The sequence below is a fragment of the Panthera leo genome, chromosome B4, assembly GCF_018350215.1.
Source record: "Panthera leo isolate Ple1 chromosome B4, P.leo_Ple1_pat1.1, whole genome shotgun sequence".
NCBI classification, from domain to species: Eukaryota; Metazoa; Chordata; class Mammalia; order Carnivora; family Felidae; genus Panthera; species Panthera leo.
Window position 1 is genome coordinate 34,109,340 of NC_056685.1, and position 25,239 is coordinate 34,134,578.

Sequence of the window (25,239 nt, forward strand, 5' to 3'; positions counted from 1 at the left end):
AAGCAAGGAATTATTTTAACCATATTCATGAATGAACCCCCTAAAATCAAATTCTATGTGCATGTGCATTTTTTTTCTGGAGAGAAAAATCATTCCATTTCTTTCATTAGATTTTCAAATTAGATCATGACGTAAAACAGGCTAAACACTACTACAACTATTGAAGGGTTTTAAGCAAGAAAAGCATATCAAGAGATCATACATATATGTATGTGTACATGTATGTATACACACACACACACACACACACATATATATATATATATATATATATATATGTATATGTATAAACATGTATATTTGTATGTTTTTTTTAAGGTAGGCTCCACACACAATGTGGGGCCTGAACTCACAACCCTGAGATCAAGACTTGGATGCTCTACAACTGAGCTAGCCAGGCACCCCAACAGATTATATTTTAGAAAAAATCATCCTGGAGGTGGTATTAAAGATAGAAATTGGAGGAAAGGACACAAGTTAGGGGAATATAGGAATAATCTAAACAAGAGATGTATGAAGGCATAAATTAGAGCAGGAACACCAGAAAGGGGGATAAATAGGAAAAATATAAAGAGTTTCAAAGATTTGTTAGCTAACTCAATGAAAGGGTAATCTAGGCAGTATATGGAAAGTGGTATTTAAAAAATTTTTTTCATTTTATTTTAGAAAGTGAGCAGGGGAGACGGGCAGTGGGGAAGGGGGAGGGGGAGTGAGAGGGAGGTGGGGTGGGGGGGAGAGAATCTTAAGCAAGCTCCATGCTCAGTGCAGAGCCCAACGCAGAGCTCAATCCCACAACCCTGGGACTATGACTCAAGGCGGCATTAAGAGTTGGACACCTGACCGACTGAAGTGCCCTGAAAGTAGTGTTTATTCCTATTTCTTAAATCAGGTAATATAGGAAAAGCTGGCTTAGGAGAGGATAACAGGTTCACTTTAGGGCATACTGAATTTCAAAATACCTATGAGTTGTCCAGGTGTAGATGTACAAGTAGTTGGACATACAAGTCTTATATTAAGAGGTCTGGACTGGAGATACAAAATTGTGCTCTACATAGATACAAGTCAATGAAATTATCTAAGGAGAGTGAATGGAGAGTTAGTGACTTCCTATAGGTAGAAGTGTCAAAATTTCCAGAAGGAGTGAGAAAGAGTACTACATTTCAAAACCCATATTCAATAGATAGTTTCACACTGGAGAAGGAAATATTACCTACTGTTTTCTGATTAAAAGTATAGAAAATAAAGCTCAGTAAATCTTCAACCTTCTTTGTAACAGTGACTTCATGCAGGGATGGGAGGGAAGAATAAATACACCTATCACTCCCTACCCCAAGCACTACCAACAGAATAGGAGCCAGAGAATTTCTTATTTACCAAAAGGAGACATGGTTTAAAAAAATATGTGAGTGGGGCGCCTAAGTGGCTCAGTTGGTTAAGCATGTGACTTTCGGTTTGGCTCAGGTCACAATCTCATGCTTTACAAGATCAATCCCCATATCGGGCTCTGTGGTGACAACAGAGCCTGCTTGGGATTCCTCTCCCTCTCTGCCCCTCTCCCCTTCTCTCTCTCTCTCAAAATAAATAAACTTCAAAAAAATATGATGAGATATACTGGTTTAATCTGAAAAACAAACACCATTAGAATTCAGGGCAAAACTAACATTTCAGGTGTGGCCAAAAGATGAAAAGCTGGCAGAGATGACCTCTAAAATCAGGACTGAAACAGTCAGAAAGGTAGGAAGAAAACCAGAAAAGAGTGTGGTCACAGAATCAGTGGAGGCACTTCAACAAGAAGATAGTGAAGACATGTACAAAATGCAACAACACACCAAAAAGAACGAAAATATCAAGGTAATGATCCCTGAAAGTCCAGTTCTATGTGGCTGGCAAGGTCAATGGCAGAAGGTAGGGAGTTGAAGAATGAATGGGAAGTGAAAACGTAGAGAAAGGAGTTTTAGGCTATTCTTTCAAAGAGCCTGGGTTGGAAGGGAAGAAAAGAATAGAGGCCAGAGAGAGACAGACAACGTTTGAGAGTCCATTTGTTTTGTTTTTGTACACAGAGTCTTAAGCATGTTTACACTCAAGTGGAGGAGTCAAATGAGATACAAATAAATATAGAAAGCAAGGAATAAATTATGAAGTTCCAAAAGAGAGGGGAGAGCACAGCAAATCAGTAACAAAACTTCAGCTCTACAAAGGTCTCAGAATTTTTTGGTAACAGGAATAAAGTATTCACATTTTGAATAATGCTTTAAATAAAAAACTCATGTTCTCAAATTTGTTATATTCAAATTCCTGTATTTATCAAGCATTGGTATCTGAAGACAATTTTAGTCATTCTCTGACCCAGATGCCATAGAAAAAGCATAGTTCACTGAATTTCCAAATTTCATTTTTAGCCTAGTGCTCTTCAAATTTTCTTACAAATCCCAACTGCCTAACCATAAATGCAATCTTAATCATAGATTTCATAATTTCCCATCTTCCATACTCACTATTCTATTTGCAACAAAGTCCTGAGTTCTAGTATACACGTTAATATCCACACATCCATATATTTGGTGGATGGTTATATTCTATTCAATCATTTTTCAATGATGGACACTAATGGAGATGATACTACCAACTTTAATCATTTAAGTTCAATATACAGTTTTTAGGCTTTAAATGTGTATCAGAGAATCTAGTTATAAACATATCAGACCTAAACATGCCAGACTTATAGTATGAGCTTCCAGTCGTATAGCAACAAAGCAGCTCACTCAGGCCTGTGGTTAGGTGGCGCAGTAGACAGACCCTAGGAACACTATTACGCATCTAGTGTGTTTGTATTAAATTACAGAACAAAGGCATTGAGAATGTGCAAAATGTAAACTCCACAACACTACTACAGGGTCAGTACTCTAAGGGTATTATGGGAAGAGAGGGCATCCACTTCCATTGCAACATTCTGTAGTGCAGAGTAGCCCATATTGCACAATGGGCTCTTGCATTTCAAACAAATAGAAATAAATTACATCTGCACGAGACCTCTATTTCTAAAGCACTCTTCCATGTGTTGTCAGACAATCCTCTATGCTAGAAGGAAAAGGTAATAGTCTCAATTTATTGATGAAGAAACAAGAATAGATAATTTATTTACACAAAATCATACAGCTAATTAACAGTGCAATCACTTGGTCAGGTACATACATCCTCTTCAGTTCCGAACTCTGAGCCTTGCATTTGCTCAACGCATATTTACTGTATGCCAGGCAAGGTACTGGGTGAGAAAAACCCAGAGGTGAAGACACTAACAACAATAATAGCAGGGAGAACTGGTAGACTAACAGGGTGTTTTTGCAGAGTACTGAAAGAAACAAATTTGTCAATTTTAAGAATGGGGCAAGGAAAAAAAGGAAAAAGAATGGATGAAAGTTAAATACGATCTGAGATCACCACCCAGAGCTTTCCTGGAAACAGAATACAATGCTCAGGTCCACCCCACTACTGCCTGACCAACACAGAGTACATTTCATATCTAAGACAGCCCAAGCTTCCTTTTAAATGGTAAGAAGAATATAGTTACTTTTACTCTAAATTTTGTCCAGTAGAACCCTTTAGAATTCAAATTAGGTATAAGTATTCTTGGTATCCAGAAGTTTAAATACAATTTTAAATACAAAAACTATCCAGGTGCCTGGCTGGCTCAGTTGGTGGAGCATGTGACTCTTGATCTTACAGTCGTCGCTGAGTTCAAACCCCATGTCAGACATAGAGCTTACTTTAAAAAAAAAAAAAAAAAAATTAGAAAATAAATAAATATAAAAACTATCTTTTGCACAATTCTAACAAGCCACTGAATATATCTGTGTCACCTACCTGTTTCCTTCTCAAACTTATACCTTTAGTTTGCTCCTCTATTAAATTACAGGCAGTTGTCAGCCAGATGGACAGCCTGAGGAAGCTTAGGGTAACTTAATCCTATGTTTATACATTCATTTGGTGACATCTCCAAAACTAGGCACAAATAAAACATCCATGATCCTACAGTAACAAATGTAACATCCACAATTTACAATAAATAGTTTGCTTTATTTTTTTTAACCAGTCTTCTATTAATGGATACTAGTGCAAATTTCAGGATGCTAGCACCAATAGTACTACAGGAATTAAAGCACATTTATGAACTACAACCAGAAGGTAGGCAGCAACTATTAAATTCGACTTTAAATTCTTATGAAAAGCAAATCTGCAGCAACATGAGAGTTTTTTGTAGTTGTTTCCCAAACTTGTCTGATCGTAATCACCTTGAATGTTTGTGGAAAACACAAATTTCTAGTACCACCTCCAACACAGGAGTTAGAATATCATAGCTATATTGTATTCTTTAAATCCCACAGGCCAAAACAGAAACAGATTACAATTTAACATGGTTTAATTAAATTATTTCAAGCTTTGTTTTTAGATCATTTCTGTCCACTAAAATAAAATTACAATGTAATAAGACTGTTACATACTCCAGTAATACAGTTGAACAGATCTATAATCCCAGTTTATAAAAAGAAAAATAAAAATCCACAGATAACTCAATCACAAATCAAAACTCTGGAATTTTAAACATTAACAACGTTTTTGGGTTACCAGATCTCTAGTTTCAAGACTCACTAGTGTTTTCAATAGGGGTTTTTTTAAAGTTCTATAAATTAAGTCCAATAACTATATTTTTTTAAATCCATACTTTATTAGCTCGTATAGAATTCTAGCTTTCTCCAAAATAAAAGAAATAAAATTAAATAATCCTAATAAAAATTGTTAAATTTGAAAAATTCACCCCACCCAACTGAGAAATGCAACTGGGCGAGGGTGTCATTTTTAAAACTCAGCAGACACTAAATATTCTAGTGTAGATAGTCCCTTTCACACCGAAACGTGCTTAATCGAAATACTCTAGTTCAATCTTGTGTTAAGAGCTGCCTCAAAATGTTTTCACTCAGCAGTTGGCATTCAAAGATAATGTATGAAGATAATGTACTTATAGAGGAATGCCTCACTCTCACTCTCTGCCTTTCAACATAATTAGGCTTCCCATGCATGTGTAAATAGCTTTGTAAAAGGGAGGCATAAAATTCAGTTACTCTGTCTCACTCCTACGTATATGCTAAAGAAATGAAAACACATGTCTAAACAAAAACTTGCACATGAACAGTTACAGCAGCATAATATTTAACAGCCACATAGTGGAAATAACTGCCCATCAACTGATGAATAAAGAAAATTGGTATATCCACATAGTGGAAATAACTGCCCATCAACTGATGAATAAAGAAAATTGGTATATCCCGATGGCATATTATGTGACCATAAAAAGAAGTACTGATACATGCTACAACATGCAAGAATCCTGAAAACATCATGCAAAGTAAAAGAGGCCAGTCACAAACGACCACATGTTGTATAATCCTGTTTATATGAAATATCCAGAATTGGTGAATCTATAGAAATAGAAAGTAAAGCGATGCTTGCCTACCTAGCGGAGGTGGGGAATAATGAATGACTGCTAACGGCTACAAGGTTTCTTTTGGGGGTGATCAAAATTGAGTTGGTGGTTTCACACTCTGTGAATATACTAAAAACCATTTTTAAAAAAATTGAATCATGCAATTGATGAATTGTATGTTAATTAGATCTTGATAAAGGTGTTAAATAATCGGATACTCTGAAAACAACTCCCTCCCTTCAACGCTGTAATATATATTAAATAAGAAATCTTGGTGACTATTTGGAAAAAGATATGAATCAAAATATTTGAAAAAAAAAAGATAAAAAGAAAACAAGACTGATTGTTTAAAACTTGTTTTGCATGTCTAAAGTATTTCATAAGAGAAATGTAGTTTTAAAACAATGATTACTGTTGCAAATTATTTGTCCTAAAGTTTAGTATAGAAGGTATTTAGTACTGACTAACTTACACGATAGAGAGCATACCTTTCCTTTACAAAACTGGTTGGACTCAACTTTATATATCCTTCAACTAAACTCAACTGCTGGGGTACAAGCCTGCATGAGAAAATGAATCATTAAAAAAAAAAAAAATACTGAAAATAGTACCCGACCAGAGTAAAAAGATTTCCAAAACCCTTACTGGCCTGTTATCAAAGGAAGAATATTCCAAAATGGCTTAAATAGTTCAATTTGCAGGTGCAGATGTGCACTGTACATTTATCCAATTATGTATATGAGGCATAAATAGTTTACTACCTACAAAAACATTTGCTTAATTTTCTATGAGATAAAAAAGAAGGTACTAGAAGGGTGTGGCAACTCATCCAAGGTCACAACAAGTTAGGGCAGAGATCAACATTCTGGTTTACACCAAACCTCCAGAGGAAATCTTACTGACAATTTCGCAAAAGACTTTATGTTTGTTTTGCTTTATATCATGAAAACAAAAAACAAAAAACAAACACGGGGTTGGGGGGGGGGGGGGAGAGGCTAGAGATTAACCTCAGTTCAGCTTAAAACTTCTAAATAGAGACAGTGAGACAGCTATTTTGTATAAACAAACAAATACTTGAGCGGGGAGTGGTTAAGACAAAGATCCCAATGGGGAGCGTGTGAACTGGTCAGATCCGTCTGATTTTCAACCCAGGTTTAAAGCCTCAACTCAAAGTCTAGGAGTTCTCCTTCATAGCTGGTTATGAAGGAAAGAAACTTGGCATTTCCTTGGAATAGTGAGAGGATAAAAATCAAAGGAATAAAGGACTTAGTGTGAACTGTACTGCCTCCAAGAATAAGAAAGCAGATTTTTCTGCAAAATAAGTAATAATAATGAGGGGTGTCAGAACAGCAGTGAATAAAGGCTAAAAAAATTCTAACAATCTGTGAGAAGAAACAACTAGGACTGGCAGACCTAATCTACAATCATTCCAAACGAATCGCATGAAACCTTCTCCCTCGACTAAAAAGAAATCCACGTTCCCCAGCCTGGTCCTAAAAATGGACACGGGTTTTCCACGTGAAGGTCTTTGTGGGGAACAGCAGCGGTGTAGGGCAAGGGCTGAGCTCCTCCGCCTCTGGCAGCCCTCTCAGGAAGCCCCGCTCAACAAGCGTCCGCGGTGGGACCACGCTGGACAGGTCCGGTTACAAAGAAATGGGCCCCTCATGCTTTGAGAACCCTCGGGCAAAGGAGCGCCGGTACACACACACACTCTTTCACTCACTCACAGTCACACACTCACTGACACTCACTCACGCGTCGTCGGAACCACTGGGGAGCCAGTGGTTCGGCACAGTCTCTGGATACCTTCCTGCCCAGTGAAAACCGCCTGAGGAGCTGGATGAGGACCCAACTCTGCCTTGCCCAAAACCCCACTCCCCTCACCTGGCCCTGGCCCCTTGCCCCAGAAGAGATGGAAGGGGCGGCGGCGGCGGCAGTCGTTTCCGACAGGGTCCCCCAGCGGCGGTGGCTGCTTCGACCCGCGGCCCTAATCTACCGCCGCCGCCATGTTGGAAGGTGAGGTCACCCCCGGCGTGCTTCCGTCACCGACAGCGTCGGGGTGGGCCGGGAGCGCAGAGGAACGCCGGAAGAGAGGTGGTGCTGTTCTTCCGAGCGGAAGCGCGAATCATAGAGGTCCGGAGGTGTGTTCGCAGATGTGACCCGGAAGAGCCGACCTCTCTTAGCCCGCTCTTACCAGGAGTCGCTCACGTCTATGATTCGGGGGCGGAGGTCTTTGATGGCTGGAGAAAGGGTATTGGGATATTGAAGAACCAATCGTGTGGAGAGAGAGGCTGGCCGTTCCCGCGGAAAGGAGCATTGCTCCTTTTGCAGAACGTTCTGGGGATGTATTGGGGTAACAAGTATTGAGGTTTAAGTGTGTGCAAGCGAACGGGTTAGAGAAGCGTCTGGAGAGTTCAAGAGAGCTGCAGAGTTCGCAGCCATTTGTCGGGGAAGACGGTCCTTGAAAGTTGGGAAAGTTTTCTAGCGGTTGCGGGTGGGTGGGGGTAAAGAGGGCATTCTAGGCGGAGGGTCCAGAAAGCACAGACACTATGCAGTAAAGGAAGTCTTCAGTAATATCCATTTTGCTCACAGCACCTAGCACAATGCCAGAACAGAATGTGTAATAATGGATGTTTATTTACTTGAATCCAAACGTCCTTTGGGGGGAGTCACAGAAGGTATCTAGTTAAGAAGGTGTAATATCTAAACCATGCTTTAGGGAAACCGAATTGTCTGGTGTACATGAAATAAATTGAAAGAAGGAAAGCGCTGAAGATGATGAATTAGAAGACTGTTATAAGGAGCCAGATAAGAAGTGATGAAAACCTAATAAGAAGTGACAGCTAATGAGTACAGCGTTTTTTGGAGGGAGATGATGAAAATGTTCTCAAATTGAATTTTGATGGTTGTACACCCTCTGAATATACTTGAAACCATTTTAAATAGGTGAATTGTATGGTATGTGAGTTATGTCTCAATAAAGTTGTGGAAAAAAGTGATGAAAACCTGAACTGATATGAGGGCAAGTGGGGGTGGAAGCAAAAAGGTTGGAGCTGGTGTCATAACAGGCTTTAAGCCTGAGTGACTGAGGGAACAGTAAGTGCCATTAGTTGACAAACTGGACAGAGATTTGCCAAGAAAAGCTTAGTGAGCTAGTAAAACGATCAATAATTCTCTAATAGTCACTATATGTTAACTAACTTGGATTTAAATAAAATTAAAAAAAAAAATTTTTTTGAAGGGTTCCTGTGGAACCCTGGGTGTTCCTGGTGTCTCCAATCCAAAAGGACACAGATTAAAACAAACAAACAAACAAACAAAAAACTACCTAATAGTACCTAATAACCAGTTGGTATTTAAGTTTCTTCAATGTCCAATTGTTTAAATTCTTTTTCCTAATTTCCTTTCTCTTCAGGATGGATTGTTTCAACAAGTAATTTGTAGTAATGACTGTGTTGACTTCAATTTTGGAGTGTTGTAGGTATGTTAAAAATTGGGTCTTGTTGAAGCCAACACAGAACTTGCTGCTGCGTTTTTTTCTTCAATGATAAACACTTACAGAAAAAAAATAAAAAATAAATTTCCTCAATGTCCAAGTAATGGTTTTTATAGGCTTTTTTTCTTTTTAAGTAGGCTTTACATTCAATGTGAGGTGTGAACTCAGGACCCTCAGATGGAGAGTTGCGTACTCCACCAACTGAGACAGCGAGGGCCCTAATAACTTTTTTGTTTGTTTGTTTGTTTGTTTTAACCAGGATCATGCATTTGGCTGTTACATATTTTATTAGTTTCCTAGTTTTATTTTTAATAACATTTTTTCAAGCATATTCACACAATGGAAATTATTCAATAATAAAACAAAAATATTGTGATATTGTGAAAATTAACAAATGGAAACCTCATTTAAAATAGAGGGAGTGCCTGGCTGTCTCAGTCAGCAGAGCATGAAGCTCTTGATCTCAGGGTCGTGAGTTAGAACTCTATGTTGGGTGTATAGATTATTAAACAAAAACAAAACCCAAACCTCAAAACAAACAAAAACCTTAAAAAATAAATAGATAAAATAGAGTAAGAAGCCAGAAGGGGGAGCTCTCATGCCCTATCAATCTGTCAATTGCTGATCCAATGGTTGCGGGGGGGGGGGGGGGGGGGGGGGGGGGGGGGGGGGGGGGGGGGGCGCTGGCTGGCTCAGTTGTTAGAGCTTGTGACTCTTGATCTCTAGATTGTGAATTCCAATTCCACATTGGGTGTGAAAATTACTTAAAATCTTTAAAATAAAATAAAAATAAGGAGTGCCTAGGTGGCTCAGTCAATTAAGTGTCCAACTCGGTTTCTGCTCACATCATGATCTCATGGCTCCTGAAGTCAAGCCCGGTGTTGGGCTCCTTGCTGTCAGTGCAAATCCTGCTTGGAATTCTCTCTCCCTTTCTCTCTGCCGTTCCCCTGCTTGCTCTTTCTCTTTCTCTCAAAATAAACTTAAAAAAAGTAAAATTTAAAAAAAAGGAAGAGGGGGTACTTTGCAAGTCCATACTACCTTACTACCCCAGTAGAAGAAGGATAGGTTTTTCCCTTCCCTCGGCAACAAATGAGCCAATGAGAGATGGTCACAACTTAGCTAAAGAAAAGCTACTCTACTATACTTGGAACTCCCGGTTTACTGAGTGGAGTTACTTTGTTTTTTGTTTTTATTTAGTAATCCCTACACCCAACATGGGGTTCTAACTCATGTCCCTGAGGTCAAGAGCTTCATGCCCTTCTGACTGAGCCAGTATAATATCCCATCTAGCCATTTTCCTCTATAATAAAGAGCAGTCCTCTCCTTTGTTCTCTGGATTTGCCAGAGCTTGAATGTCCTGAATTGCAATTCTCTACAATTTCTGAATAAACCCATTTTTGCTGGCAAAACAAAAAAACCCTGACAGTTTTATTTTTAAGGTGAATATTACATGTGACAATATGAATTAATCTCAAAAGCATTGTGTTGAGTGAAAGAAGCCAGACACAAAATGTACAAATTATGTAATTCCAATTACATGAATTTCAGGAATAAGCAAAATTAGTCAATGGTTATAGAAATCAGCACACTGCTGCCTGGAGGCAGAGAGTCTGGGACTGACTAGAAAGGAACTTTCTAGGGTGGTGGAAATAGTCTGTATCTTGATCACACAGGCATCAGAATTCATCTAATTGTACTTTGTAAGTCTCTGCAGATTATTGTATGTAAATTTTTTTAAGCCACATGAAATCATTCTCTATGGTTATGTTACAAATTTGATAGGTGGTTAGGTTCATTTCTTTCAAATTGCTTCCAGTTTTAAGGTTTGCTGTTTTTCCTTATTTTATTTTATTTTTTTTGAATGTATACTATAAGGGTGGAACATAGGTCAATGGAACAGAATAGAAAGTCCATAATGGGCAACTGATTTTCGACAGAGGTGTCAAGACAATTCAATGGGAAAAGGGATAGTCTTTACAATGAATGGTATAGAATAATATGGTCCTTTTACAGGTATTATTTGACTTTAATCACGGCAGCTTATGAGTTTGGGTTTTTTTTGTGTTTTTTAAAACAATTTTTTTAATATTTTATTTACTCTTGAGAGAGAGAGAGAGAGAGAGAGAGCACAAGCAGGGGAGGAGCAGAGTGAGAGAGGGACACAGAATCCGAAACAGGCTCCAGGCTCTGAGCTCTCAGCACAGAGCCCAACGCGGGGCTCAAACTTACAAGCCTCCAGATCATGACCTGAGCCAAAGTCGGATGCTCAACCGACTGAGCCACCCAGGTGCCCTGTTTGTGGGTTTTGTTTTGTTTTTTTTTGACAGATCTTATAAGTTACACAGAAGTCTACTCTGTAGCCTGATGTGATTAATAAGCCTAAACTCAAAAAAATAATAATAAATAAAATCTAAACTCTAGACTCTAGTCATTTTATTCCTTCTCATTTTCATTATTTATAGAACCCCTACTATTTACCAGGCAGTGTGCTGGATTCTTGCAAAAACAGTGATGAGTAGATCATACATAGTCTCTGCTATGAAGCGGATATTTTCATAGGAAAACCACATAAAAACCTAAAATCAAAAAGAGAAAAACTTTTTTTAATTGTGGCATGTCCTGAGGTAAACAAGGGGCTGAATAGAAAGGAAGGTGAAAGGGTCTTTATGAAAAGCTTTCTCTAAGGAGGTGATATTTTAAGTTGAGATCTTAAAGAAGGAAAAACAAGCTAAGTGAGAAGTGCAGGAAAAGAATTCAGGCAAAAAGCTTGGTGTTTTCCAGGAGTTGAGAAGAAACCAGTAAAGCTATAAGGTGGTGAGCAAAGAAAAGAGGAGAAATGAGGTCAGAGAAGCAGACAGGGTCAGATTGGGCAGCACTCACACAGACCATGTGAGCTGTGAAGTGTTCTCAAGCAATTGGAAACCATTAGAGGATTATAAATTAGGGAGTTACTAGATGCCATCTAGTTTTTTTGTTTTGTTTTTTTTTATTCATTTTTGAGAGACAGAGTGTGAATGGGGGAGGGACAGGGAAAGAGGGAGACACAGAATCTGAAGCAGGCTCCAGGCTCTGACCTGTCAGGCTCTGAGTTCGATGTGGGGCTTGAACTCACGAACTGTGAGATCATGACCTGAGCCAAAGTCGGACCTGTAACCAATTGAGCCACCAGGCGCCCTTGTTTTTTTTTTTTTTTTTTAATGTTTATTTATTTTTGAATGAGAGAGAGAGAGAGAGAGAGGAAGGAAGGTGGAGGAGCAGAGAGAGAGGGAAACAGAATCCCCAGCAGGCCCCATGATGTGACAGCACAGAGCCCCAGGTGGGGCTCAAACTCAAGAACAGTGAGATTAGGAACCAAAATCAAGGGTCATGTTTAACCGATTGAGCCCCCCAGGTGCTCTGCCATCTAGGTTTTAAACCACTCTTTCTGTTGTGTAGGAAATTAGCTGGAAAGGGGTAAGAAGTGTGGGCACCTAAATTAGAGTTCCACTGTGTTCTGGTATCATTTGCTTTTCTTTTTAAAACTAATTCTTCGGGGTGCCTGGGTGGCTCAGTTGGTTAAGCGTCCGACTTCAGCTCAGGTCACAATCTCACGGTCCGTGAGTTCGAGCCCCGCGTCGGGCTCTGGGCTGATGGCCCAGAGCCTGGAGCCTGCTTCCGATTCTGTGTCTCCCTCTCTCTCTGCTCCTCCCCGTTCATGCTCTGTCTCTGTATCAAAAAATAAATAAACGTTAAAAAAAAATTAAAATAAAAAAAATTAATTCTTCAAGAGTCGCCTGGCTGGCTCAGTCGATAGAGCATGCAACTCTTGGGTCTCAGGGTTGTGAGTTTGAGCCCCACCCACATTGGGTGTAGAGATTACTTAAAAATAAAATCTTAAAAAGAACACCTAATTTTTCAACATTCAAAGAGAGAGGTGACTTACACTTTTTTTAAGTTTATTTTTATTTTTTTTTAATGTTTATTTATTTTTGAGATAGTAACAGAGCATGAGCGGGGCAGGGACCGAGAGAGAGGGATACACAGTCTCCAGGCTCTGAGCTGTCAGCACAGAGCCCGACATGAGGATTGAACTTATGAACTGTGAGATCAGGACCTGAGCCGAAGTCAGAGGCTTAACCAACTGAGCCACCAAGACACCCCAAGTTTATTTTTTTTAGTGATCTGTACACCTAACATGGGGCTCAAACTCACAAACCCCAGATCAAGAGTCATGTGCCCTAGTGACTGAGCCAGCCAGGTACCCTAAGAGGATTTACATTTACCTCTAGTCTCTCTGTGTGTCCTCCCCAGCAAACCAGTTCAAGAGTTACTTTATCTATTCTGCTGATTCAACATCTAACTAAGACACAGACTGAAGTCTCAGCTTGGGAGCAGGTGAGACAATTTCTGTGACTAACCCGACGGGAATCTAGGACAGTGATTTTGTGAAGCCATAAGTATATTTAGGCTCATCTAGGAGTGGGATTTTTGGAATTTATCTGTAAAGCTGTTTTAATTTTTTTTTTTTTAATTTGAGAGAGAGAGAGAGAGAGAGAGAGAGAGAGAGAGTGGGGGGGGGGAGGGGTAGGGGGAGAGACAGAATCACAAGCAGGCTTCACACTCAGCACCAGGCCAACGCAGGGCTCAATCCCACGGCTGACCCTGGGATCATGACCCCAGCAGAAATCAAGAGTCGGACGTTCAACTGACTGAGCCACCCAGGCACCCCCATCTGAAAAGCTGTTTTAAAAAAGCTTCAGGGGCACCTGGGTGGCTCACTCAGTTGAGTGTCCAACTTTGGCTCAGGTCATGATCTCACAGTTCATGAGATCCAGCCCCACATCAGGTTCACTGCTGTCAGCCTGTCAGTGCAGTGCCCACTTGGGATCCTCTGTCCCCTCTCTCTGCCCCTCCCCTGCTTGTGCTCTCCAATCAATCAATCAATCAATCAATCAATCAATATAAAAGAGCTTCACAAGGGGTGCCTGGATGGCTCAGTTGGTTGAGCGGCTGACTTTGATTCAGGTCATTGAAAGGGCGGGCCTACGCTGGCCGACTCCATCTTGTTCGGTGTCCTTCACCTTGACCACACCTCCTCCCCTTGAGTAACCCCCCTTCACCTGCCTAACAGGACTCGGACCCTTCCCCAGCCAATCGGCTGAGGCCATAGCCATTACCTCACCAACTGCCCCTAGGCCCCAATAAAACATTTGTCCTTTTGAAACTCGCTCTCTCCCCCGTATCTCACCGCTGCGTCGGTGCAGGTAGGGGATTGAGCTCGAGCTAGCTCGAATAAAGGCTCTTTTGCTTTTACATCGGACTCGGCTCCCTGGCGGTATCTGGGGATCACGAATTCTGGGCATAACAGTCATGATCTCATGGTTCCTGAGTTAGAGCCTGAAGGAGCCTGTCCCCCTTTCTCTCTGCCCCTCTCCCTCATGCGCTCTCCCTCAAAAATAAAATAAACATTAATAAAATAAAATAAAAAAGCTTCACAAGACCTAAGAGATTGGATTTGGAAAACTACCAACTAGTTAACCTTTTATTGTACTTATAATAACTTTTCCACTCCAGAGACTGTCTCTATGAAGCTTACACATATTCTTATCAGACAGGACCTGGTCCATTCCTTGGTGAATCAGCAAAATACTGCAGAAACTAGTTATAAAGAGCATTAACATAGAGGAGAAGAAAGTTGCACAAAAGGGAATGTCAACTATATCTGTAACACTATTTAACTTTAGAAATGAAGTCTTAAAGTAAATGTGAAAAATATTAGTTGTTGATTCTGGGTGCTGGTACATGCTACATGAATATTGAAATTATTCTTTGTATTTTTCTATATTTTTTATTGTCTCAAATTAATAACAAATCATAAAAATCAGCACACTGTTTTCCATAAACCCAAAACATTGATCTGTTACAGACATTAATTTCACAAATGATTAGACATGTGGCATTAGATTGCTGCTCTCACTCCCCAACCCTGTTATTTGCAGAACATTGTAAAAATTAAAATGGGAGGAGGGATTGTAATTCAAATGAATGAATACTACCTCACCCTACCCTAGGGATGCTAGAAAGAGGCATAATCCTGGAAATCTGTCTTATGAGATGGCAAAGAATGAAGTTATTAATACAATAACTAACAAGATGAGAGAAATACACCTATCAACTGGTTTAGCTCAGTTGATTACAATACTGATCAAGTTAAGGTCAACTGCACGGATTTCTATTGCTCTGTTAGTGGCCGCATCCTTCCCTTATCCAACATTACCAATGTTTTCAAATATGTGCACCAATCCATCACATACTATAAAGATCACTGTATACCAGTACAGCTGGAAAACAATTTGGCAACATGTATTAAGAGCCTTAAAAATGTGTGTACCATTCTCATTAAAGGACAAACTGAAATGTGGTTTTCTGATGTGATGCACTGAGGATACAATATCACAGATGTAGTGCTCCTTCCCAAATGCATAACCTGAATCTAATTATGAGAAAAGTATCAGTATCAAATGTGTGGAACTCTTCAAAAATGTCACTATCAGGAAAGACAAAGTCTGAAGAACCATTCCGTATTAAAGGAGACTGAAAAGACATGATAATTTATACAATAGGTGATCTTGGACTGCATCCTGGATCAGGAAAAAAAAAATGCTACAGAGGATATTGGTGGGACATATGGCAAAATCTGATAATGGACTTGTTAAATTTCCTGAATTTGATTGATGAAAAGTGATAAAGCAAATACAGCAAAATGTTAACAATTGGTGAATGCAGATGAATGGAGTTTATTGCATTGTTCTTACAACTTATTATATTTGAAATTTCCTCAAAATAAAAAGTTGGTAATAAAAATGCATGTACCTTTCGACCTATAATTCTACTGCTAGGAGTCTGTCCTAAAAATATACAAATTTTCAAAAGTCATTTTTAAAATAAAGATTTAAAAAATGCTTAATGTTTTAGTTATTTTTGAGAAAGAGAGGGAGGGAGCACAAGTGCACTCACCCGCTCCAGAGTGAAGTAGGGGCAGAGGGGTGGGGGAGGGGGACAAAAGATCTGAATCAGGCTCTGCACTGACAGCAGAGAGCCCAAAGCGGGGCTTAAACTCACGAATTGTGAGATCATGACTTGAGCCAAAGGCCAAAGTCAGAAGTTTAACCGACTGGGTCATCCAGGCACTCCTATAAAATTGTTTACAATTTAAGTTAGTTAGTGTATGTACGTATGTACATATGTGTTTGTTTGTTTATTCATTCATTCATTCATTCATTCATTCATTCATTCATTTAGGGCATGCGTGCCAGGGAGGGCAGAGAGGGAGAGAGAGAGAATCCGGGGCTCAACTCACAAACTGTATGATCATGACCTGAGCCGAAATCAAGAGTGGTATGCTTAACCAACTGAGCCACCCAGGTGCCCCTCAAAAGTTCTTGTCTTACAGTTGGGGGGAAAATGGGGCTTGAGGCAAACAAATCTGTGGAAATTTCTGCCCTAATTTTCTGAATAATTCCCTTTAAGAGGGTCTTGGGAATAATGTTGGAAAAGGCATAGGCTCATTCAGAATTCCAAATAAATCCTGTACATACTCCACCTTTAAGGAAGTGGAGAATAACTTTTCACTCCTTACGTGTGCACTTCACATAGTACTTCCTTCCCAAGATTACAGTATGGAAACGGAAAAACGTTTAACTTTAACGGAGAAAGCTGCCATGTGACCAAAGTAGGCATCAGCAATCAAAAATAGTATTTTTAAAAATTTTTAAATTTTGGGGGCACCTGGGTGGCTCAGTCGGTTGAGCGTCCGACTTCAGCTCAGCTCATGATCTCGCCGTCTGTGAGTTCGAGCCCCGCATTGGGCTCTGTGCCCACGGCTGGGAGCTGGAGCCTGCTTTGGATTCTGTGTCTCCCTCTCTCTCTGCCCCTCCCCCACTCATGCTCTGTTTCTGTCAAAAATAAACATTTAAAAAATTAAAAAAAATTTTTTTTAATTTTTATTTAAGTAATCTCTACACCCAGTGTGGGGCTTGAACTCACCACTCTGAGACCTCGAGTCACATGCTCCTCAGAGTGAGCCGGCCAGGCACCCCTCAAAAATCATATTGACAGCATGAATCCTAGGTATTATGTGATGAAATGGCACTTTACCCCTGTAATCTTCCAACCAAAACCACTGACCAATCATGAGAAAAATTCCAAGAGCCGTGCATCCTATAGTATACCTAATTAGTATCCCTCAAGGTTGTCAAGGTCATCAAAAAGGAAAAGTTGAGTTAACATTCACACCCAACAAATTTAGAGGAGACATAATTAAATGAAACACAGTATCCTGGATGGGATCCTGAAGAAGAATAAACGCACTAGGTTAAAACTAAAGAAATCCGAATAAATGATGGACTTGGGTCAATACATCAATATTGCTTAATTAATTGTAACAAATGTGCCATAGTAATGTAAGATGTTAATACAGTAACCAGTGTGTGAGGGGGAGAAAGATACACGAAAACCCTGCTTCATCTGCTTAATTTTTCTGTACATCTAAAGCTGTTCTAAAAATAAAATCCATTAATAAATAAAATATTGGTGAAATTTGCTTGCATTAAGGCCAAGAAAGCAAAATAATAAATTCTGATTTTGTGCTAAAAATGTAAACCTAAAAAAAATTCAAGGGCTATAAGGCTACAAAAACTCACATAATTCAACTAATTGCAAACACCAGAACTCCCATTCTCTCCCTTCTACCGAGGAAGAGGCTTTTGAAGAAAACAGCTCGTTAGTCACCAGCCAGTGACCAAACGAACTGGGACTGAACCGAGAAGGGCTGCCCGCGCAGGCGCCCAGCCAGGGAAGGGCGGGGCCAGGGCGGGACTTCCCCGAACCAGCTTTTTTCCCACTGGCTGAGAAGGGCGGGAGTGTGCCGTCACCTGGGAGGAACAGGAAGCTGGAGTTATAAAGCAAAGGAAGCCGAAACCTGCGCCGGGTTTTCTTTTCCCCTTCCTTTTACCTCCCAGATCTAATCGCGTTCCAGCCAGTGTCCCTCCGGCCTAGCAGCACTTTCGCTATGGCTCTCAGCGATGCTGACGTGCAAAAGCAGGTGAGGGCCTGCGGTTGGGTCTGGCGTAGTCGCAGCGTCGGTCCCAGGGTGACGGGCTGGAACCCGGCTCAGGGAGGACGCGGGCCTCGGGCAGCCCAGATGCCGAAGGAGGGGTCCCTTACCTCAAGTCCCCGGGGCTTAGTGGTCTGTCTGAGGGAGGGAGGTTTGACTCACAGTCTTATGTCTTCAGCTGGGGTTTCGCGTGCCGCCTCCTTGATGTGCTGCTGGCTTTTTGGCTCCCACCTCGGCATTCCCTATTTTCCCAGGGTACTCGCTGTGGTTGTTAGAGCAGAGAATTGAAAACAAGGGTTGAAATGCAAATTGAATGCAAGGATTAAAAACCTCTTTTTCGTTTGATTTTTAACCCCGGGAGAAGGGTTCACAGTAGGATAAAGTGCTGACGGGAGACCGCTGCTTCCAATGTTGTTTTGAGGTCATTCATTTTATGAACTGTTTATCTTCATCTTGGAAGAATCCCCTCTATCATAATGAATTGTAATGGTTGCTCTCTCAGTAAGTGTGTACGTTAATATTTTGTAAATATTTATTAATCATAATGCAGAATTCCTCTCAACATTTATGAACTCCAGCGCCAATGTTTGGCATAAAGTAAGTAAGTCCAGGTCAGTGGAAAAAAATTATGGAAGTCGTGAACCTACATTATTTTTGCAAGTGTATAAACAGCCCTGGGAAACTTTAGGGGTTTTTTGTTTTTGTGTTTTTAAGGTGTCATGCCTTCGAGTTTGTGGGCATTGAGAAAGTTATAATTTGAAAGTCTCCCAGGATAATATATTGGCATTGATAGACCTGTAAGTAACAGGAAAAAGTGGTTTCCATTTGCCCTGCATAGATACTTTGCAACCAGGGTCCTTGAATTTAGTAGTCATATTGCCAAAAGGTTTTTCAGAGAAAGAAGCTTAAGCCTGCACTTTAATCTTTACGTAGTTTAGAGAACTAAATCCATTTCTTTTTGAAGTACTAGGAAAATTCTCTGACTAAAGCTCACTCACTGCCTTATGAATCTTAAGTGACCAATAAAATATTTTTTCCTTTTCCTAGGAAATGACTCTGCATTTTAATCTAGTATGCACTAAGAATGGAGTGTTTCTTCATCAGTGGTCTTATGCTAATCATAAAGGGGAAATCGTGTAACAAAAATAGTGTCTATGGAGAAGATTAAGGAATCTTAACAATATTCTTACAAAACAATGGGGTTTTTAACATATAAACTGCTATTTCTGATTTTTACTATAGGAGAAACTTGGTGCAGTGGAAAAGTACAGTGCCTTCCATACCTTCTAGTAGTCACAATTACAGTGCTGATTCTCTTCTTCCACTTGTTCCTTCATCTTTTTCCTACCCTACTTATTGAAGAATAAGGCTTCCCCAGGAAAAATATATTATAAAGATAAAGTGGTATATTTCCTTAGACTGAAACTATTTGTTTTTTCTGTAAAATTGAAAGATGAAGAAATCTGTTCTCTGCCTCTCCACACTCTAAGATCCAGAAGGGCAGTGTATTTTGTTCCCTGTATTCGCAGCAGTGAATAGGCCAGGCACCAAGCATGTAGTAAGTGTTTATAAATAGAGGATTCCCTGACGTCTTCCCTATTGTATTAAAATATTTATGTAGGGGTGCCTGGGTGGCTTAGGTGGTTGGGCATCCGACTTTGGCTCAGGTCATGATCTCACGGTTTGTGAGTTCGAGCCTGGCATCGGACTCTGTGCTGACAGCTGGGAGCCTGGAGCCTGCTTCAGATTCTGTGTCTCCTGTCTCTGCCCCTCTCCTGCTCTTACTCTGTCTCTCTATATCTCAAAAATAAATCTAAAAAAAATTTTATATATATTTGTTTTTATGTGGGGAGTATGGTTATTTCATTAAATTTTCGAAGGAATCTGACTTCAAAAAACTTAAAACCTAGTAGGGTTAGCAGGAAGAAGGAAAGTATTTTCTAAAGGCTCTGCCTTAGGGGCGGAGTTAAATGTCCTGAAGGGTTTCACTATTTCTCTTGTTGGAACTCCTGAAGACAGAATATGATCATGTTGGCTGTAAACAGGTTCTCTGACCTGGGTTAAAATGAGTGTGTTTTGCTCTAGGCTGTGCTGATCTAGTCAAATCTGGTAGCAGAGGGTCCACCATGAGTGATAAAGGCAGATAATGCAGGTTTGAATCAGAGTTCACCTCTACAGGCCCATGCCTTGTGGCATTTATAAACACCTGTTTTGATTACTGTATTTAAACTACTTTAAAATTCCAAACTGAGTTCAGTAAGGCTTCAAACTGAACTTGTGGAGATAAGATTCCTTACTGTGAACACACACACAAATCTGTGGGGGTTAATGCTTTTAGCAAGGTCACAGTTTTTCTATACAATGTACCTCTGGATTAGGTACTACAAATGTTTCAAGGCCTGAGACTTCGTAAGTATTGTATTACCTATGAAATAGGCTCTGATTATCATACTTATTTTGGTTCCTCAAGCATAGGGTAGCTGCTAAGAATTTTGATAAAAAGGAAATCTTACCTTTTAAAACCATACTGTGTGTTTTCTTTAAGACTCTGATGGCATGAGCTTGTATTATTAATGCACTTTTTATTTTATATTATTTTTTTTATTAAAAAAATTTTTTTTAACGTTTATTTATTTTTGAGACAGAGACAGAGCATGAACGGGGGAGGGTCAGAGAGAGAGGGAGACACAATATGAAACAGGCTCCAGGCTCTGAGCTGTCAGCACAGAGCCTGACGCGGGGCTTGAACTCACGAACCGCGAGATGGTGACCTGAGCCGAAGTCGGACGCTTAACTGACTGAGCCACCCAGGCACCCCTATTAATGCACTTTTTAAAAAATATATAAAACAAACTTACTCAGCCATTTTTAAGTGTACAGTCCAGTAGTGTTAAGTATGTTCACATTATTGTAAAACAAATCTTGACTCACTTTTGTACATCTGTGTGTACCTTAATTTTATGATATCTTTGTGGTATATGGAGAAGCTGGGAATTGTTTCCAGATTGTTAAACTCTAAAATGTACTGGGGGGGTGGCGGCGCATGGGTGGCTCAGTCGGTTAAGCATCCAGCTAAGGCTCAGATCATGATCTCATGATCTCATTCGAGCCCTGCATCAGGCTCTGCGCTGACAGCTCAGAGCCTGGAGCCTGCTTCGGGTTCTGTCTCTCTGTCTCTGTCTCTGTCTCTCTCTCTGCCCCTCCCCCACTCGCACTGTCTCTCCCTCTCAAAGATAAATAAACATTTAAAAAAATATAGGGGCGCCTGGGTGGCTCAGTCGGTTAAGCATCCGACTTCAGCTCAGGTCATGATCTCATGGTTCGTGAGTTCGAGCCCTGCGTTGGGCTCTGTGCTGACAGCTCAGAGCCTGGAGCCTGCTGCAGATTCTGTGTCTCCCTCTCTCTCTGCTCTTCCCCGTTTATGCTCTGTCTCTCTCCTTCAAAAATAAATAAAAACATTTAAAAAAAATTTTTAAGTAAAAAAATATATAAAAATAAAAAGTACTTGGGATATCTCAACAGGCTTAAAATACCCAGCAGGTTCTCATTCATTCACAAATGTTTATTGAGTACCCACTGTAGTGGCAGTTGTTCCCTTCTGGAGTTATGATGATATAAAAGACAAGATCTCAGTACTCATGGAGCTTACCTTAGATGCGAGAATTAATATTAACACAATGAATTAACCTAGAGGTTATTGATGTTTTTAAAATCAGCTTTTTTTTTAATTCATCATTTCTTTCAGATAGAGCCCCTATGAAATGAAACTACTAGTGAGTTTGATGAGCTGTGTTACTTGTATATTCCCTTGGGTGTATTTTACATCTTCACTGGAGACAATACTTTGTTTATGAGTCTAAATTGGATCAGTCACCCCAAGCCCCATTCAGAAGACTTCAGTGGACTTTATTCTCTGTAGCCAGAGCTCTAAAGCCCTTTAACAAGGACCTCACCTTATAGTTTAGTTGTGGATAGGGACAAGTAAGCAAGGAATTATGAATATGTATTTAGGTAGAGGAAGTGTGGAGTGCCCTAGATGCATGTAGGTGAGAAATTTAGAAAAGATTTCCCAAAGGCAGTTAAGCAAGCTGAATCCCAAGAAGTTAGCTAGATGAAGCAGGAGGAAGAGTATTCCAAGTGGAAGGAACAACATATTTGAAATCTCGGAAATGAAGGAGAGAGTGGTGAACTCAAGGAACAGAAAAACTGAAATAAGTTTAGTAGGATAGGAACCAAGAGTCTGAAGAGTGGCGAGTGGTGAAAGTTATTTTTCATATGATGCTGGCAAGGTAAGCATTGACCAGATCATGTACCTTCTAAAATTTTTGAGCTTGATCATAAAGAACGTTGGGGTGTGGGGGAATGTGATATGTGATGAGACCAACATTTTTTAAAGGATCTTTCTGGTTGCAGTGTAGAGTTGATGAAAGAGGAAACAGGGCTGGGGGCCAGTAGACAGATTTGGAAGCTGTGGTAATAATTCAGCTGAGAGATGGTGATAGCAAAGACTAGGATAGTGGCTAAGAAGATAGAGAGATGTGGACAAATAAAAGAACCATTGGAAGAGAGAATTGATTGGACTTGGTGGTTGATTGGATGTGAGGACTGAAGTACAAGGAAGAGTCAAAGTTGAATGTTGTACTAATCCTCCAGATAGAGATCAAAGTTGGGGGCAGGGAGTGGTTAACTGTTCATTAGTGAGTGTTTTGGATTTAGGTTGCTGTGAGTAGGATATCTAAAAAAGAGCAGTCTAGGAGGCAGAGGCACTGAAGGAGAACAAGGAAGTCAAAAGGAAGAGATTGTTTAAGAAGGGAGGATTGGTCAACATAACGAGAGATGCTGAAATGTCAATTAAGGTGAGGCCAAGATTTAAGGACTAGGAGATTATTGTCATTTTATGAGAGTAATTTCAGTGGACTGAAGGGGTAGAAGTGAATTAAAGTATGTTGAGAGTAGAAGGTAAGAAAGTTGAAAAAGTATGGGGCACCTGGCTGGCTCAGTCAGTAGAGCATGTGACTCTTGATCTCAGTGTTAGAAGTTCAAGTTCCATGTTGGGTATAGAGATTACTTAAAAATAAAAAATAAAAAAATCTTAAAAATAAAATCTTTTTTAAAAAGTTGAAAAAGTAAATCTAAATAGGTCTTTGATCCATTTTATTAGAGATGGAGAAGAGAAAAAGAGGGTCCTGGCCAAAAGGGGTATGAAGTAGAGGAGGGTATATATTTAGTCCACCCTCCCCCATAAACTCTAAGTTCTTTGAGAATAGGATAATGTTCTGTGATATTGAATATTGCATCTGGTCCATTTGCTAGAGCAAATTCCAGATTATAAGATATCTGAGACCAGAAATTATCTCATTTATCCTTGTATACAATGCGTGGCACATAATATGCATTCAATAATGATTGATTGTTGAATGAATCAGAAAAGATAGGTACATTTTCTTTTCTTGTTATACTCAAAAATAAAATAATCTTTTCATTTTTTTCTTACAGATTAAGCATATGATGGCTTTTATTGAACAGGAAGCCAATGAGAAAGCAGAAGAAATAGATGCAAAGGTGAGATTTCCTTTTCTAGGTTTAAGAAATTATCAAAATTTCGTATTGTTTTTGCTTTGGTAAGGAGTAATTTTACTAGTTGTTTAACAACACATCACATAGGACTGCTAAGAATATCTTTTCTTTTTTTTAAATATTTTTTTAATGTTTATTTTTGAGAGAGAGAGAACGTGAGCAGGGAAGAGGCAGAGAGAGAGGGGGACAGAGGATCCAAAGCAGGCTCTGTGTTGACAGCAGAGCCCGATGTCGTGATGCAAGACTCAATGTGAGGCTTGAACTCAGGAACCATGAGATCATGATTTGAGCCAAAGTTGGACACTTAACCAACTGAGCCACCCAGCCACTCCAAATAGCTCTTATCTTTAATATTAAAAAATAAATTTTCCTTTCTAAACATCCTGATTGTCAATAAGTGTCCTGAAATTTTATGGTAGGGAGTAGAAAAGTAATGGGTTAATTTTCTCATGGAATCTGGAAACTAGACATTTAGCATCTATGGGTAATTATGATAGCTGGTTAAGGAGGGTGTAGTATTGGGGCGCCTGGGTGGCTCAGTTGACTAAGGGTCTGACTTCGGCTCAGGTCATGATCTCACAGTTCATGGGTTTGAGCCCCATGTTGGGCTCTGTGCTGACAGCTGAGAGCCTGGAGCCTGCTTCAGATTCTGTGTCTCCCTCTCTCTGCCCCTCCCCTGCTCACACTCTGTCTCTCTCTTTCTCTCAAAAATAAATAAACATTAAAAAAAATTTTTTTTAAAGAGGTGTAGTATTTTTATGTTGTTATTTTGCTTTTTCATTAATTTGTGCTTGTTTTTTTCTTTTTAAGTTTTTTAAAAGTTTATTTATTTAGAGAGAGCACGTGGGAGGGGTGGAGAAATAGGGAGGAAGAGAGAATCCTAAACAGGGTCCACACTGTCAACACAGAGCCCAATTCGGGTCTCAAACTCAATGAACTGTGAGATAATAACCTGAGCCGAAACCAAGAGTTGGCCACTTAACTGACTGAGCCACCCAGGCACCCCTAATTTATAATTTTAAAACGACTGTTAGATTCATCTTATTTTTCTGATCAATGGAGGCAAGAATGCTGTTATAATTCTTTTATTTTTATAAGGGAGGACTAAAACTGAGATTACTTGACCAGATTCTTTAGGCAGTAACCCAGATCTTCTAAACTCCAAATTCTGTGTTCTTTTTATTAGCCCCCTAGTAAGCAAATGGATTAAATTTAGAATACATAATGATTTTTTTTTTTTTTTGTTTATTATTTTTGAGAGAGAGTGAGTGTGAGTTGGGGAGGTTCAGAGAGAGGCTGGGGTACAGAGGATGTTAAGTGGGCTCCACACAGATGGCAGAGAGCCTGATGCAGGGCTCAAACCCATGAACCACAAAATCATGACCTGAGCTTCCGGAAGTCAGATGCTCAACCAAGGCGCCCCAATGATTTTTTTCACATACGGAACCTTCTATCAATATATCCTTTATGACTTTGTGGGTAGGTACTATTATCCTTTTTCTTTTTCTTTTTTTTTAATTTTTAGTTTAAGTAGGCTCTACACCCAACGTGGGGCTTGAACTTAGGACCCTTAGATCAAGAGTGGCATGCTCT

At 39.8% G+C, this 25,239-nt stretch overlaps 2 protein-coding genes across 7 annotated transcripts in view; one reads left to right on the forward strand and one right to left on the reverse strand.

Annotated features, from left to right (window-relative positions):
- Positions 1-11,538, reverse strand: part of BCL2L13 (BCL2 like 13) — a 96,075-nt gene extending 84,537 nt beyond the window's left edge. Inside the window, exons 1-2 of one of the 6 annotated variants that reach the window (XM_042945390.1) lie at positions 7,364-7,547; positions 3,862-3,999 (exon numbers count right to left, since the gene is read on the reverse strand). The gene's annotated coding sequence lies outside the window, so the exon portion shown is untranslated. Of the gene's footprint in view, positions 1-3,568; positions 3,683-3,861; positions 4,000-7,230; positions 7,326-7,363; positions 7,549-11,453 lie in introns of those variants that run through there. The other 5 variants (XM_042945391.1, XM_042945394.1, XM_042945387.1 and 2 more) reach the window with 5 other exon arrangements.
- Positions 11,539-17,892: 6,354 nt separating this feature from the next.
- Positions 17,893-25,239, forward strand: part of ATP6V1E1 (ATPase H+ transporting V1 subunit E1) — a 31,412-nt gene continuing 24,065 nt past the window's right edge. The window contains exons 1-2 of the mRNA XM_042945403.1: positions 17,893-18,057; positions 23,566-23,631. Of these exons, the coding sequence (XP_042801337.1) occupies positions 18,025-18,057; positions 23,566-23,631 (99 nt within the window). The 5' untranslated portion in view covers positions 17,893-18,024. The remainder of the gene's footprint in view (positions 18,058-23,565; positions 23,632-25,239) is intronic.